At 42.4% G+C, this 16280-nt stretch overlaps 1 protein-coding gene across 1 annotated transcript in view; it reads right to left on the minus strand.

The window, feature by feature from the left end:
• LOC141440747 (E3 ubiquitin-protein ligase UBR4-like) overlaps window positions 1–16280 on the minus strand; it is a 102751-nt gene that overhangs the window by 65037 nt on the left and 21434 nt on the right. The window contains 17 exon segments of the mRNA XM_074105296.1: window positions 145–309; window positions 1502–1661; window positions 2131–2186; window positions 3659–3845; window positions 4792–4931; window positions 5999–6144; window positions 6792–6965; window positions 7909–8027; window positions 8643–8742; window positions 9766–9985; window positions 10800–10953; window positions 11828–11933; window positions 12433–12613; window positions 13202–13389; window positions 14300–14515; window positions 15104–15247; window positions 15757–15860. Coding sequence (XP_073961397.1) covers window positions 145–309; window positions 1502–1661; window positions 2131–2186; window positions 3659–3845; window positions 4792–4931; window positions 5999–6144; window positions 6792–6965; window positions 7909–8027; window positions 8643–8742; window positions 9766–9985; window positions 10800–10953; window positions 11828–11933; window positions 12433–12613; window positions 13202–13389; window positions 14300–14515; window positions 15104–15247; window positions 15757–15860 — 2560 coding nt within the window.

Genomic DNA, 16280 nt, shown 5'->3' on the forward strand with positions numbered 1-16280 from the left:
TCTTATATGGCGCTAAGTACGTGGCTGTAAAACGACAAAGTCAAAAGTAACCAGCTACTCCATCAAAGTAGTAGTAGGTTGGGTGGTTTTGTTATCAGCATCAGCTGACTGTACAAAGTGTTATACAACGTGTGTGTGTGTTACCAGGAGGCGAGCCAGCCGACAGCGGCGGGGAACAGGTGGCGGTGGTCGCCGCCGGTGTGCGCGTCCGCGAGACGGCACATCTCGCGCATGAGCAGCGGCGCGCACGCGCTCTCGCCGCACACAGATATCAGCGCGAGCAGCGTGCGCTCCGACACTTGCTCGTCGCTGCAAGTTAAACGAAATCGAATGAGCACCGTGCAGGGCAACCTGCAATTACTAATTACACCAACAAAAAAAAAGTACCTACACACTAAGAATAAATAATAAGTCAGGAAGTGTAACTCAGAACAACGGCGGCCTTACCCATTGCGAGTCTCCGGGTGGCAGGTCTTTGCGAGGCCTTTTGACCTTCGTGAAACGTATGTGATGCGAAAATATAGTTGGAAAAAAACTATATTTTCTTGGGTTGTTGCGAGAGGCCCCTGCAAGAGCGAGGGCCCGGGCGATTGCCCTGTTCGCCACCCCCTAAGGCCGCCGCTGCCTCAGAACAAATTCCACACAAAAAGTGGCCATACCTTAAACCAAAACAGCTAATGATTCAAATACGAATCATTTTCGAGGTTGCAAATAGACGTGCTTGTTGATTGGTAAAAAGTTCTGAAAGAAAGCAGGAATTGGTTTGCTCGCGTGATGCAATGTCAGATGTCAATCAAATGACGCACAGAACACGCTTTTAAGCCCCGCCTGCTAGAACACGGAAGGCTATTTTTATAACGCAGTTACAATTCCGGACTTATTATTTATTCGTAAGATTGGTTTTTTGGAATCTTTTTGTATTTTTTATTTCAATTCCAAATTTTTACTTTTATGGTCATCCCGTAAAACCTAAATTGAAAATACAAACTGAAATATAGATGCACAGAAAAACCAGAAAAATAAGACCAGCACTGGGAATCGAACCCAGGTCCTCGGCATTCCGTGCCGCGTGCTATACCGCTACACCACTGCTGGACAACGGTACAGACACGAATTTCCCCTATGCACCACATATCTCAGCTTGTTTGTTTCTTATTTAGCCACTTAAGCAGTAACGCTAGCGACATCTATAGCGTAGCCCTCATCGAGAAACTTTCGGCATTCCATTGGAACTAACCGCTCACCCGGACAAGAGATATCGTTATAAAGCAATCAAATTAAGATTGGTTTTTTGGAATCTTTTTATTCGTAGCCTAAACAATGTTAAGGTGCTGATAAACTTGAGTATTCACTCGTAATGAGCATTCTAGCGAATGTTAAATTAATAAGCAGGTAAATGCTCACAAAGTAAACAGTCATTCTCGAATGTGGCCACAAGGTGGTCACATTTAACAGCTGAATATTGCTATAGTGCAAAGAAGCTGACTAATTTGGTACTTACCAGTGTTTCACGATGTGCTTGCATATGGCGGTGAGAAGCGCCGCGTTGTCGTTCACTACGTCCGAGAGCACCACCGTCTCTTCGGCTGCTATGATGGCTGCCGTTGCTGAAGAATCAAGAACAACTGTCTTGTCTTTGTCGCTCTCCACCCAACTGTCCGCTGAGGGAGAGGGTTGACAATACAATGCCATAAATATGAGGGCCTAGCACTCTTCAGTTTGTCTCGGACATTGCAGAATACCTCTGTATCATTTTTCAAGCAGCAGGCGAGCGCGAAAGGGATGAATGCTTTAATTTCATCTCCTTCATAAACGCAAGTGTACTAAGCCCTTGTTTATGTATACAAAAACTGGACAGCTTTTTAGGGTTCCGTACCCAAAGGGTAAAAACGGAAACCCTATTACTAAGACTTCGCAGTCCGTCCATCTGTCATCAGACTGTATCTCATGAACCATGATAGTTAGACAGTTGTCATTTTCACAGATTATGTGTAACTGTGGCCGCTATAACAACAAATACTAAAAACAGAATAAAATAAATATTTAAGGGGGGCCCCCATACAATAGACGTGATTTTTTTGTTTGTTTTTGCAACTGTAATGTTAGTTACTGTGTGTATTGCTTTCTTACCACCAGATTGTTCGGCGTCGGCTACCCTGGCGACCGCTCTGGTTTCCGGTGTTGATCTGCCGAAGACATTGTACTGTTAGTACCGAGCACTACTGAAGGATTGAGTAGGCACAGAGTAATATCAGTTTGACCTAGAGAATCCACAGTCATTATATCTTTGAATAAACAATCCTTGTATATTTATTTATTATATCGGGAATCTCAAAGACGGTTCTAACGATTTTGGCGGAATTTGCTACCTGGAGGCGTATAACAAGGCTTTTGCGTGCCCAACCGAAAAGGTTAAGAACCGCTGGTTTAACCTCCTACGCCCAAGTAAAGTTGTTGTTTCATGAACTTTATAGCTAACTTTTTTATAAACTATCTGAACAAATCGATATCCGCAACCACCTTCGTCAACAAAACAAATTCTAGTCTAGATCCGCAACATGCTTCGTCATTACTCATTACCTAAACCCCAAAGCTATCTCCGGACCGATGCAATTCAGAACCAAACGCACCAAACATACTTGCCGCATTGCCCCGTTGAATCGCTAGATATATGCTGCACCAAATTAGAACCGGACTGCGGGTCGCCGCCCCAGATCCCTAATAAAACGCTTTGCCTCGACAAATTCATAATTCAAATCATTTATTCGGTAAATAGGCCGCAATGGGCACTTATACGCGTCATTTTTTAAGCTATCAGCGCTTTCGAAAATTCCATCATTGCCAAGAGGACAGCGCCGCAAAAAACTTGGCAGAACGTCATTTTTTCAAAATAAATAATTACAAATAAAATACTTAAAAACTACAGTATAAAATTAAAGAAAAAATTACAACACCGAGGCCCAGCAGTCTCGACTGCTATAGGTCGTAGTTGTCTTTGAGCTCTGGATACTTGCCGTGCTTAAGCCTCTCTGCACTCTCCGCAGCAGACCCGCGACCCGCGAACTATGAACTTATGAACTATGTTATGTTTATCAACTTAAAACTTTGTCACTTATGAGAGACAAAGTCTACCCAATGTGTGTTGCCAGTGATGACATATGGATCCGAGACGTGGTGCTTCAATATGAGGCCTTACAAATGGGCTCAGAGTTGCTCAGCGAGCTATGGCGAGAGCTATGCTTGGGGTTTCTCTACGGGATCGAATCAGAAATGAGGAGATACGTAGAAGAACAAAAGTCACCGACATAGCCAAGCGAATTAGCTCGTTGAAGTGGCAATGGGCAAGCCATATAGCACGGAGAACAGATGACCGTTGGGACCGAAAAGTACTCGAGTGGAGACCGCAGATCGACAAGCGCAGCGTAGGACGTCCACTAACGAGATGGACGGATGACCTGGTTAAAGCCGCGGGTTCAAGGTGGATGCAAGCCGCTGCCAACCACAGTAATTTGAGGTCTATGGGGGAACCCTATGCCCAACTTTTGAAGTCCTACGGCTGAGATGGTGATGACTTATGAGAGTTCGATGTCAAATAACAATAAGTCCTGTATAAAGGACGCTGGGCGGTAGGAGGCTGAATCTTGGTGGGGGTACTCACGTGGCGGCGGCCTCCTGCGCGTCGGCGCGCGCGGCCGCGTCGCTCTCTGTGCGGAACACGCTGCGCAGCGCGTTGCGGAGCGCGAAGGACGCCTGCGCGCCGCCCTCGGGCGCCGTCGAGGTCGGCGTCGGCGGCTCCGTCTCGGCCGGGGACGCGTTCCCGGACCCACCGCTGCCCTCCGCTGCGCCTGACAAAAAAAGGAAGTCTCATTAAATTAAACTTTATTTCAGACGTTATTATATCCATATAATAGTGTTAGTAATTCTTAATCTATGTTAGTTTCGATTTTGCTAAATTTACCCTAAGGGGCTGTTTCACCATCCATTGATAAGCGTTAACCGACGGTTAAATATGATGCCGTCTCTGTCTATTCGAACAAAACAAATAGAGACGGCATCACACCTAACCGCCAGTTAACACTAATCAATGGATGATGAAACAGCCCCTAAATCTTTTTATAAGCATCAAGGGAACTAAATAATGAAGCACTGGTGGCCTAGTGGTTCGACCTATCGTCTCCCAAGCAGAGAATCGTGGGTTCAAACCCCGGCTCGCACCTCTGACTTTTTCGAAATTCATGTGCGGAATTACATTTGATATTTACCACGAGCTTAGCGGTGAAGGAAACATCGTGAGGAAACCTGTACAAACCTGCGAAGCAATTCAATGGTGCGTGTGTAGTTCCCAATCCGCACTTGGCCCGCGTGGGAACTATGGCGCAAGCCCTCTTGTTCTGAGAGGAAGCCTGTGCCCAGCAGTGGGACGTATATAGGCTGGGATGGTATTTCAAGGGAACTAGTTCAACTAGTTATGCCCAAGGATGGGTGTTGATGAGTCAATCACAGCTTATTTAGGAATAAGCTTTTTGTAAAAAATATTTATAGTACAAGCATTCCTGACTGTAAGAGTACTTAACTTCTCCGTGTTAAGTTTTAAGACAATCCGATCACAAGAAGTAAGATAAAATACGAATTGCAATTTGAAGACAACTTACATAAGAACATTGCAATACTTATAAATTAAAGCTTGTAAAAAGCAGCTACTCGTAGTAGTTTCATGTTAGTATAAAATGTAAATATAACTTATGAACTGTCTATGTATTATATTGTAATAAAAAAAATACTAAAACATACCGCTGGTCCCATGACAGATGTGAGCGAGCAGAGCGGCCAGTTTCTGCTGGTCCGCGACGCCGATGAACTTGCATACAGATATGCAGAGGGAGCTGTTGAGCTCCGAGCTCTCGCAGCCGGCGAATATCTTAATGAACACCCTGGTGGACAATTGAAATCAGTGTTAAAGTGGGTTTACGGACAAGTCGCCATGGCGTGCCAGCCAGTGCCGGCTTTAGTGGGGGAGGGGGCCGCAGCGGCTGCCCGGGGCGCCAGTTCACCTTAACCACTTACTCGTAATTTAAATACCTACTTTTATAGATCTAAACGATAGATTTGGCGTATTAACTTTTATACACTTATCTCGTATGAGTGAGTGTGAGTATTCCATGTCTAACAATCACTACCAGTCGTATCTAAAAGGACGCCAAAGACATGACACGCCCGATTATCAAGCACGATTTTTTTTATGAAAATTTAAAATATTGTCTCAAATTTCGATCGTATTTATAGTCTTTTTTAGGGTTCCGTATCTCGAAAGGAAAAAACGGAACCCTTATAGGATCACTTTGTTGTCCGTCCGTCTGTCAAGACCCTTTTTCTCAGGAACGCGTGGAGGTATCAAGCTGAAATTTATATCAAATACTCAGGTCTACTGTCCCATGGAGCTGTGAAAAAATCAAACTTCTTTAGCTACATCATATAATTAAAATATTTTTAATATATTTTTTTAATAGTTTGTACGGAACCCTCGGTGCGCGAGTCCGGCTCGCATCTGGCCGGTTTTTTAGGTTATTTTACTTATTCGGTTATTTATTATTGTTATTATTATTCTCGTAAAAAAATACCATTTACCGTTTTGTACACATGGCATTTTTTTAAACACTGGAAGGAGCCAAATATTTTCTACTTAGTGTAATCTGTCAGTTGTACCAGTTTAGGTTCCGTCAAATAAGGCACGACGATGAGCGAAGCAAGAGTGTTAGGTACCATCAGCCAAATAAATTCCTATAAAATGAATATGTCGCTAAAGTCGAACTTTCAAGTTGACAGACACGTCTCTTGGCATTATTGTTTTATGGCATGCAAACTCCGCGATTATCAACTTTTGGGTGGTAGACCACATATTTGGCTGATGGTACAATTGCAGCAATAACAGTGTTCTCGCCAAGCGGAAGAACACAACCCCGACACTTGAACTTAAATTGAAGCGAGTCTCTGCACTTACTCGATAACTTTGTCCGCGTAACCAGCTCTGGCGTTGGGCGCAGAGAGCAAAATCTTGCCGAGGCTGTATTCGGAGCCGTCGGTGAACACGCTCTCGTACGCCAGACGGCCCACGGGCTTGTTCAAGGCTTTCTCCCAATAATTCACCTGAAAGCAATAACTTTCTAAGAAAAGAAATCCGACAACCAATAAAGGCGCGGCCTCATGCTCGTTTCAAGCGTCAAATCTGGTCACGTGACATAAAGCGATAAAGCTGAAAATATTGAGCTTTATCGCTGGAAAAATAAACCTCTTCAATTTCGGCAAAGACGCTGTTTTTTTTTCATTCACTCCAATTTCTTTTAATTGTACCACTGCCACGACTGCTACTAAATGAGATTAAGAAATCAGCCTGAAAGACCAAGATCATTCCTGCAAGCAGCCATCTTGACGCTGCTGCTCGACGCGGCGCCTTGACGCTACTTTTTTGAGCCGCGGGAAATTCTAAATCACATTCAAAATGGGATCACGTGACCAGATTTATCGCTGCAAACGAGCGACGAGCGACTGCATGTGGCTGCACCGTTACATACAGTCGTCTAGGGTTTATGCCACACATTCGTGTGACGTGTTGCGTCATGGCACGTTAAAACGGTATCGGTTGCATACATTTAATAAGAAACAGAAGCGGTGAGGGAGTAAGAAAGAGAGACTGCACATAGCAGCGCTAGCTTGAAACACCCTTTTAATTCGTTACTCCTCTGAAAACTGGCGACACAAGATAATTTATTTGCACCATCATATCATTAGCTTACCATATGCCGCAGCGTCTTCTCCGTAGACCGTTGCAGATGTTCCACGAGCACGGGATACATAGTCTTCAGGAGATGCTCATGTATGAGCTGGAGCGACTCCTGTTCCTGAGGCACCAGGTTGATAAGCGTCGCACCTAGCGGCTCCGGCGACATGAACTGGAGACGGCCGTCCGTCTGTTGACCAAACAAGATGTTAAAAATGCTGTACTTTTACAAGCTTTTATTTAGTTTCACCTGTCCCGTTGTCTGTCTGTCTCTCTGTCTGTCTGTATGTCTTGTTCGTCTGTATGTAATCAAATCTTGCAAGTTAAAGTCGACCAACTTCCGGTAGTTGGATTGACTTGAAATTAGGTATACTTATGTAAATTGCGTGACAATACAATAATCTGGTAGTGACATCCTGGTAGTCCGGCCAGGATCGTGTCCGCAGGACGGAACTCATCAACGGTTAATGTCATCGGCTTGAAGTTTGGTATGCAAATGTTGTTTGGGTGACAATACAAGTACAGTCAACAAAAAGTACAGTCAGCAAAAAAGCTTGTATTAAAAATGAAATTTATACCAAAAACTTATTTCTGGCTATTGTTATAGCTGCAAGTGCGTACAATTTGGCACGCATGATCTGAACAGATTTTTTTTATAAAAACCGGCCAATAGCGTGTCGTACACGCCCAGGATAGGGTTCCGTAGCCATTAAGAAAAAAATAAATAATATTTTTCTAAGGATTTCGTATTGTGTACTGAATCTTTCAAGTTTAGGTATATTTTATACCTAAGGCTGCTATTTACTCCTAAACTACTAATAATTCTCAAGCAATCTTAGCCGCTATAGTTTTCCTTGTAAATTTGATAATATATTTACTACCATTCTGAATTTTTTATTTTTTTCCACCCAACAGTTTACATTTTCGATTTCAATGAAAATTTGCACTTTTTATTTAATTAACACCTTGTATATTCGATAGTGGAGTCCCGTGATAGTTTTTATCCTGGAAAATTGCACCTGGCGAGATAGCAATAAACGAATTCTACGTGGACGGAGACGCGCGCAACAGCACACATTAAAACGGAAATAGACTATTTTCTTTTTTTTATTTAAACTTTAAAGGCGTCTCACCACAGCCGGCACGACGAGTCCCAGCGTGCGTTTCAACAGCAGAGGGTCCTCCGCTATCTTCGCCGCGCCGAGCTCGAGCAGCTTGGCGCCCGAAAACGCGAGCGCCATCAAAGAGGGCCCTGTATAAAAAGAACAAGTTAACTTTGCATAATCATGCACTGTAACAGTAGTAGGAAGGTTGAGAGTGGTTTTAGTTTACATAGTACCAAGGGCGTCGCCAGGGGTTAGCAGTGTAACAAGGCTGATCAAGCCTTAACGATTGTTAACCTCTTCCTCATTTCATGTTTTGGTTCGTTTTAAAAATTCAATTCAAATTCGAATATCCACTGTACTTTCAAAGGGTGACACTCTCGGCCCGGATAACACCGACATGGAAATACCGGCCCTGTTTTTTGTGTACACGCCCATAGAAACTGTCAGGAGCTTCTATGGGCGTGTAGACGAAACACAGGGTCGGTATTTCCATCCCGGTATTATCCGGGCCGGGAAAGAGTGTCACCCCTTTCAAATTCAGCACTTTGCAGAGTACTGACAGATATATAAAACTGTACTGGTACTGCAAATACACACAATCAAGATTAGATACAGATACAAAACACCAGTCCAAACTTAAAAGTAAACATTTCATATTGATTGTGTGCACTGCTGTAAAAGGGTCATGGCTCAGTGGCCAACATTGCTCGGAGGAGCAAAACACTGATAAAAAATACTGCAAGTGAAGCTCAATAAATTACCTATAGAGTATTTGGGGTTCGCGCTGATGAGGTCGCAGTGAGACGCCACCAGGCTCAGCACGGCGCTCTCCAAGGGTATTATATGGGAAGCGTACAGGTCCTGTTGAAAACAAACATGCGTGCATATTAGACTGAGAAAGAAATACCAGCGCGTGACGTCACACGCAATTAGCATCATATACCTACTGCATAGAGATAAGCGTTCAAGAAAGAGACCGATATATAGAGTCTCATAGTCATCATAACAACTTTTGTATCAAGTGCCCGCAGACTACAATAAAAATATTTGAATTTCACTTGAATACACTTTTATTAAATGACTAGCTTTCGCCCGCGGCTTCGCCCGCATGGAATTCAGTTATCGCGCTTCAGCGTGTTCCCTCGGGAACTGTGCATTTTTCCGGGATAAAAAGTAGCCTATGTCACTCTCTGGCCCATAAACTATCTTTATGCCAAAAATCACGTCGATCCGTCGCTCCGTTTCGACGTGAAAGACGGACAAACACACACACTTGCATCTATAGTTGCTCCTAGGAAGAAGGGCTACGAATTAGCCTGAAACATGTCAAGCTAAACATATCATTCAGTCTCACGGTAGTTTCATGATCAAAATTGATACACTTAGCACGCCCAGGAGATGAGCCATGAAGGAATGAGGGCTATCGCGTATGAATTCGCCACTAGAGGCGCTAGTGTAGCGTGAGGTCTCCGAAATGTCAAATCTCATAGTTTTTGGTGAGCTACGGGGTTTATTTATAATTAGAATAATTTTGTCATATTTTGCAATATCTGAAATTAATTATGCCAAATATGCGTTCCGGGGCAATGAATGTCTGTGTTTTTAGACAATTTTGTCTTTCGGAAACCTTTGTCCTCCCTTTTTTTCCAACAAAACGGAGACTATGCAACACTGTGGCATGCTCGATATTTTTATGGTACGGTTTTAAGGTGTATTAAATATGATTTTAATCTAAACTTTGTTTTCACACCCGTAATAACAGACTTTGTAAGCCATACTTAAAAACCTCACGCAACAGTGCGCCATCTAGTGAGACAAAAAACGATAGCCCTCATTGCCTTAAAACTGTCACAAAAAAAGTTGATTGACCCCAAAAACACTCACGATGTTGAGACAGGCGAGCGGCGGCGGCGAGGACAGCCGCTCCAACGCCGCCGCCGCGTTGCTCGGCATCTGCATGCTGAGCCAGCAGCCGAGCGTGTTCGACGCCAGGATGACGGGGCTGTTCGTGCCGCACACCTGCAGCCGCGCGCGCCGCACCGCCGCGCGGGACGGGTTGTTCGTCGGCTCCATCAGACCTTCCAGCTCTAGGTCCGCGCTCAGGCTGTACAGGGCAATAACACTTCAAGTTTAAGTCGAGTCTATGCAGGGGTTAGAAAACCGGCCAACTGCGAGTCGGACTCGCGCACAAACGGTAGACATTAGCAAAAAGACGACAAAAATCAAGTTTGTTGTACGGGAGCCCCCCTTAAATATTGATTTAATTTTAATTTCATTATTTCTTTTTAAATTGATTATACAACTAAAGATCTACCTGTGTTATATTTCAAACGGCAAATAATCACGTTTACGTAGCCAAGTGCCCAAGAGCGAACCACTAAAATATGTACTACGGCCTTCTTTCGGAATAAGATATTATTTTTTGAAACTTTGAATAAGTTCAACCAGCATTAATATTGCCACTCGCAAATATCTGACACGTAAAAATGTGATTGTAAAGGTGGTCGCTTGTTACTAGCAATTACTGAACATCCATCGGCATGAAAAAATTAGACTTACTCGCTTCGACTTCGGGCTTAGAATTAGAACTCTCATTCGTAATTCATTATTTACCGCCCTTAAGACACACTGAACTATTAAATTTATTGTTTTATTTATCACCTTGGCTGCTCCGAAATTTCTAATAGCTGCTGTACAAATGTAATAATGTTATTCCTTCTCAATCAGCTTCAGTAAGCTTCAACAAGCTAGTTGAGAAAGCAAGATAAATACAAACTTTTCCGACGAAATACGAAAGCACAACATTATTCACTACATTTGTAAAAGCCATCGCCACAGCCTTATTCGGCGGCATTCTAATCTCACGATGCAGCTCACACACTCAGTAGCATACTTATATAAAAGATTGCTTCAATTACCGGCAGCAGTTGAAGACTGTCTCGAGGAGAGACAGCAGATCGGGCATGAAGGCGAGCACCTCCGCCGCGCCCGCCGCGTCCCCGAGCGAATGCTTCAAACGAACGAGCGCCGCGTCGCAGGAAATCACGTCCAGCAGCGCCGGCAGACCGTTGCCTGCAGAACAATACATTATAGCCGCTCACTTCGATTTTTTTTAGTCTATAGAAAAAGGTAGGACTTTGAACTAATCCTACTATTATTATAAATGCGAAAGTTTGTGAGTGAGTGAGTGAGTGAGTGAGTGAGTATGTTTGTTACTTCTTCACACTGAAACGGCTGGACGGATTTGGATGAAATTTGGCAAAAAGTTAGTTTGTAACCTGGATTAAAACATAGGATACTTTTTATCCCGATATTCCCAAGGGATAGAGATAAAATCTCTTAATAACAACCGCTGGGCTTAGAGTCATGAAATTTGGTATGTAGGTAGCTGGATGTCTAAAATAAATAACACAAAGGCTACTTTTTATCCCGATGTTCCCACGGGATAGGGATAAAATCTCGAACTAATAACCGCTGGGCTTAGAGTCATGATATTTGGTATGTAGATAGCTGGACATCTGGAATAAAACATAGCCTACTCTTTATTCCGATATTCCCACGGGATACGGAAAAAATTTCGAAACAACAACCGCTGGGCTTAAGAGTCATCAAATTTGAAAACGATTGTTTTTAATGTAACGTCAATGAAAACATCCATTTAATTTTCGGGAATTCCCACGGGAATTTTTAAAAATCCCGGAATTTCAATTCAGCTGCTGGACCTAATGATTTATGTGTGCGAAGCCGCGGGTAAACATGTAATATGATATTAATCCATTATTCATGTGATATTTATTTGTTTTATTCGGTCAAGTTCGTAACGTCAATATTCCCCAGTAAAGCTATCACTCTACGTCACTTATTGTTGACTTTGCATAATAGTTAAAAGCGTTTATAAGCGTTCACAGAACTGAAAGTAAAATTTAATGTTCAAAATCATAGTTACCCGTAATGTTTTCCTTTAGTTGCTTGATAGTTTCACCGGCGAGCCACAGCTGGTACTTGATGTTGTCGCATGACGTGCTCACTCCAGCCAGTAAGTTCTCAGCATACTGTTGAAGCGAAACAAAAACTGAAGACCGTGTCGAGTTGAGAGTTGCCTTAGGTAATTTCAGCATGTCTCTATAGTCTATACATATACTTAACAAATATGTCATTTGTGTACAGTCAAGGGCAAACATATCGACACGACCAAATTTACAAAAATATGTATACACGACTTTATGCCCTTAACACTAAGGCCGTGTATACATATTTTTACAACTTTGGCCGTGTCGATATCTTTGCCCTTGACTGTACCTAACTCTTTTTTTGAAAGGTTTCGTGCGTAACATTTGAATAAATCTTGGATTCGTGACGACACTATATCACCCATGATTAGGCACACGGTGGGTCTAAACCCCTATATTCGATATTACGAAGTGCAAAATTCGAACTTCATATCTTGCCATCCCGCTGACGCTAAAATCGTTTAATACGAAACTGAGAGGGACGGCACGATCCGAAATTCGATTTTCGAATTACGTAGTCCCATGACACTTTTTAAATTACCTGCGTATACATTCCTTGCTTGACAAGGGCATCCTTTAGCCAGGGGTTGAAAACCTTCTTGTTGTCAGCTCGTGGCGCCCATATGACCGCGTGCAGCGGCAGCGGCGAAGGCAGCTCGGCCGCAGTCCCGGCTTGCAACTTGTCCATGTGAGGGGTCGCTGGCGGCATGCTTACTACCAACCTAAACACAAATATGCTCAGTAACTAAGATGGATCTGCTACAACCATAATTAAATCCACGATGTAATTTTTGGAAATTCCCATGAAGTTTTAATATAATCTCGAATTTTCAATTCACACATGAGAAGCCGCTGGTTAAGTCAAGGACATTATTTAAAAATAAACTGCTAAATAAAATTCAGGGTCAAAATAAAGTTGTTTTTTTATTACACCCGTGTCTTGGCATTGTTGGTATCAAGTACCCTACTAAACTCAAATTTTGTTGCTTACCATGTAACTTTCTCTCTGTGTACAGACAAGGGCAAAGATATCGACACGGCCAAAGTTGCAAAAATATGTATACACGGCCTTAATGTTAAGTGCATAGAGTCGCGTATACATATTTTTGCAACTTTGGCCGTGTCAATATCTTTGCCCTTGACTGTACTTTATATTCTGTTTCGCTTACTATTGCGGTGTACGTTAAAGCCATAGCGTGCATTGATTAGGCAGCTGGGTGCTGGTGCTACTACCAAATGCCTACCCTGGAATTGACCCAACGCAAGCCAATACAATAAAAAACAGTTGTATTGTATTGTTGTATCGTTACCTCCACGCAGTCTGGAAGCAGTAGTGCGCGGCCGCCAGGGCTGTGGGCGAGGACAGGGCCGCCGGATTGTCGCACACGCACGCCGAGTTGAGAAGACCGAGTAATGCGTCCAACAATAGCGGATACTTGAGCTTGTGCGGCGTGCCGAGCACGAAGTTGCACGCGAGACCATCGAACTTGGGGTTTTCCTGGCACCAGAGAACAAGGAATTATTCCACGTAGTTTCTCTACGTTATCACCATCATCATCATGGACATTTCTTAATGAAAATCACACATTTCAGACATGTCGAAAAATAGGGGATGCAAAAAAAGGTCGTCAAGAGAAATGAAATTACATTAAAAACGTAATCCAGTCCACTGTTGGACTTAGGTCTGCCTGCATCCAGCGGGAACTCGCGGCTTTAACCAGGTCGTCCGTACATCTCGTTGGTGGACATTCTATGGTGCGCTTGCATCGGCATGGTACTGTAGTGGACGGACGGTCCACTATTCTATTATTGCCCTATTTAAATTAAATGCACTTCTTTAGGATATTTTCGTATGTATTTCAAATCAACTTTCTACGTTGGCAGCTCGGATACAAGTCTTCTGTTTAACACCCTTGCGTCCGTTCCATATTATTATTCAAAAATGGAACTATGCTGCCAGCATCGAATCAACGGACACAAGAGGTTAGTACAGTACGCAGCGACCGAGGCGATCGACGTTGTTTAAAGTTTAATAATATAATACTCTTGGATTTCTTCATGAAAGACATCACGTAAAAATGTACCCCACGCCTGAACTCTGACGCGCTTCATCTATATATTTTTTTCCGTTTGATTGACAAAAGAAAAAAATACGCGTGCAATATTTTCTAATAATCAAACTGACGGACTAGATATTTTTTTATAAAACTAACCTAACCTAACCTAAACGGTTCTACACGATGGCCCTGATATAAATCCTGAAATATTTACAGTTTTAGAGTTTGCGAAATAAAAAAGTTGGAAAATTAAACAGTTTGCCAAACGTTACGTTGCGAAAAGGCAGTACCCGAAAAGTAGACAATTGCCAACTTTCAAATAAGAAAAAAAAATAGCTTTGAACTTCTTACCTGGTTATTAATCTCAGAGTTAGTCAACGCATAGAACTTCGGCCGCATTGAGGTCTCGTTCTGCGCCAACCGTCGATACGCCTGCTCTATGTTGGGCACCTCGCAGTATATACGGGCCTTGATCTGTCCGCTGTCGGTGGTTGTCTTGGCGCCATTGGCCGCCGGGTCCGCGGAGGCTTGGGCGAGCCCCGTCGCTATCACTAGGTTCCATTCGATCTGTATGAGACAGGAGCGTTAGAACTCTTTCACTGTAAATAATGTAGCTTTTAACATGTTAATTATCCTATGTATGTAACCCTTGTACGGTCCAGGGTTAAAATATTAAATGGTCAACCCTGAGTTATGTTTGACAGTTCCATAAATTATGACACTACTTAATCCTGAGTTAGCAGTTAACTCGGAGTTACTTTATTAAGCTCATCTTTTCAAAGAAAAAAACAAAGGAACACAATTGACAAACGTTGAGACCTGTGGTTGAGACAAAATGTACATAGGCAAACCATAACCATAAAACCTTTGAGCCACTGTACTCTACGAAATCCGAATATAACATTTTCAACGCCCAAGATGAATATACCAAAAAAAAAATTAAGTTATAATTGACGTGGTTTTGAAACTTAAAATAACTGAAGTAATTTTAAAACCATTGCACCCCCGCCACGACTCTACATCTATATATATACTCGTATATTTATTTCTAATTCATTGCGTATCACGTTTCAACTGCTGTGCAATGTGATTATCGACCAAGCATTGAACAGTCAAATGCCAAAAAATACACTATGCCGCCAGAAATTACTTTACCTGCTGCAGCAAATTCTGAGGCGCGTCATACAGATGTCTCATGAGATATTCCAACAGCAGCATGAGCCTCGTCGTCAATATTAGCTGATGCGGTGCCAGGTTCATTGCCTTCTTCCTGTCACTGACTGCTAACGTCTCCGTCACCTTAAAATAAGGAAATTAGCACGTTAAAAATCATTACTTAAAATTATTTACACAGTGCATTCGTTCGAATAGACTCGCTGCAAAGTATGGCCCGCGGGCCAACTCCTGCCCGCCGACTTTCCTTCGCAGTGAATAGTACCTACCAATATCGTCGTTGCTACTGCAATACCGCGTAACTAGCTTTTTCCATAAGGTATAATTTTCATTGTCAGAATAGTACTAACATTGTACTGTTCTGACCATGAAAATTGTACCTTATGGTAAATGCTAGTTACGCGGTATTGCAATAGCAACGACGATATGGCCTGCGGTCATAATATAATTTCATTATTTGGAAAAAATATAAAACAAGTATAAAATAGAACGGTGTAATCCTGGCCCTCCTCTAAAATATCTGTAACTTTCTGGCCCCACATGAAGAAAGTTTGCCCACCACTATACCAATGTAATGTTTTTAATTTATTTATTATCATCTCCTGTCATAAGTTATCTATACTAAATTGACTTACTTTTATAATAGCGTTTGAAGTCATGAGCAGAACGGATTTCTTCTGCATCAGAGTGAGCGAATGGAAAAGATATACAAGCAGTTGGGCGTGTTCCACGTTCAAATCTGTAAGAGAAAAACATAATAAACAACTAAGAATAACCTAGAACAAACAAACAATATCAGACCCAAAGATTCACACGAGCGAAGCTACTGTAAGAACTCAATTTCCACCGGATGACTAAAGTTTTAACGTGACGTCAGGGAAGTTGCTTACGAAGGCACCCAGCCCACGCTTCTCTCACTTTCTGGGTTGCCAGTGTAAACTTCATGTAGATACGATCATCATCAGGGGTCGGACAAAAAGTGCGGATGACGTAAAAATGACGTAATCTTGCACACAAGATGATGTACTTCAATAATGCACAAAGTAGCATTATTGAAGTAACAAAATAATCGTAAATAAATCAATGGAATTCAGTCAATAAAATAAATTTCATATCGTTTAATAAAGAGGTTGATAAATGATAAGTGATAATTGTTTAT

This window comes from Choristoneura fumiferana, chromosome Z (genome assembly GCF_025370935.1).
Source record: "Choristoneura fumiferana chromosome Z, NRCan_CFum_1, whole genome shotgun sequence".
NCBI classification, from domain to species: domain Eukaryota; kingdom Metazoa; phylum Arthropoda; class Insecta; order Lepidoptera; family Tortricidae; genus Choristoneura; species Choristoneura fumiferana.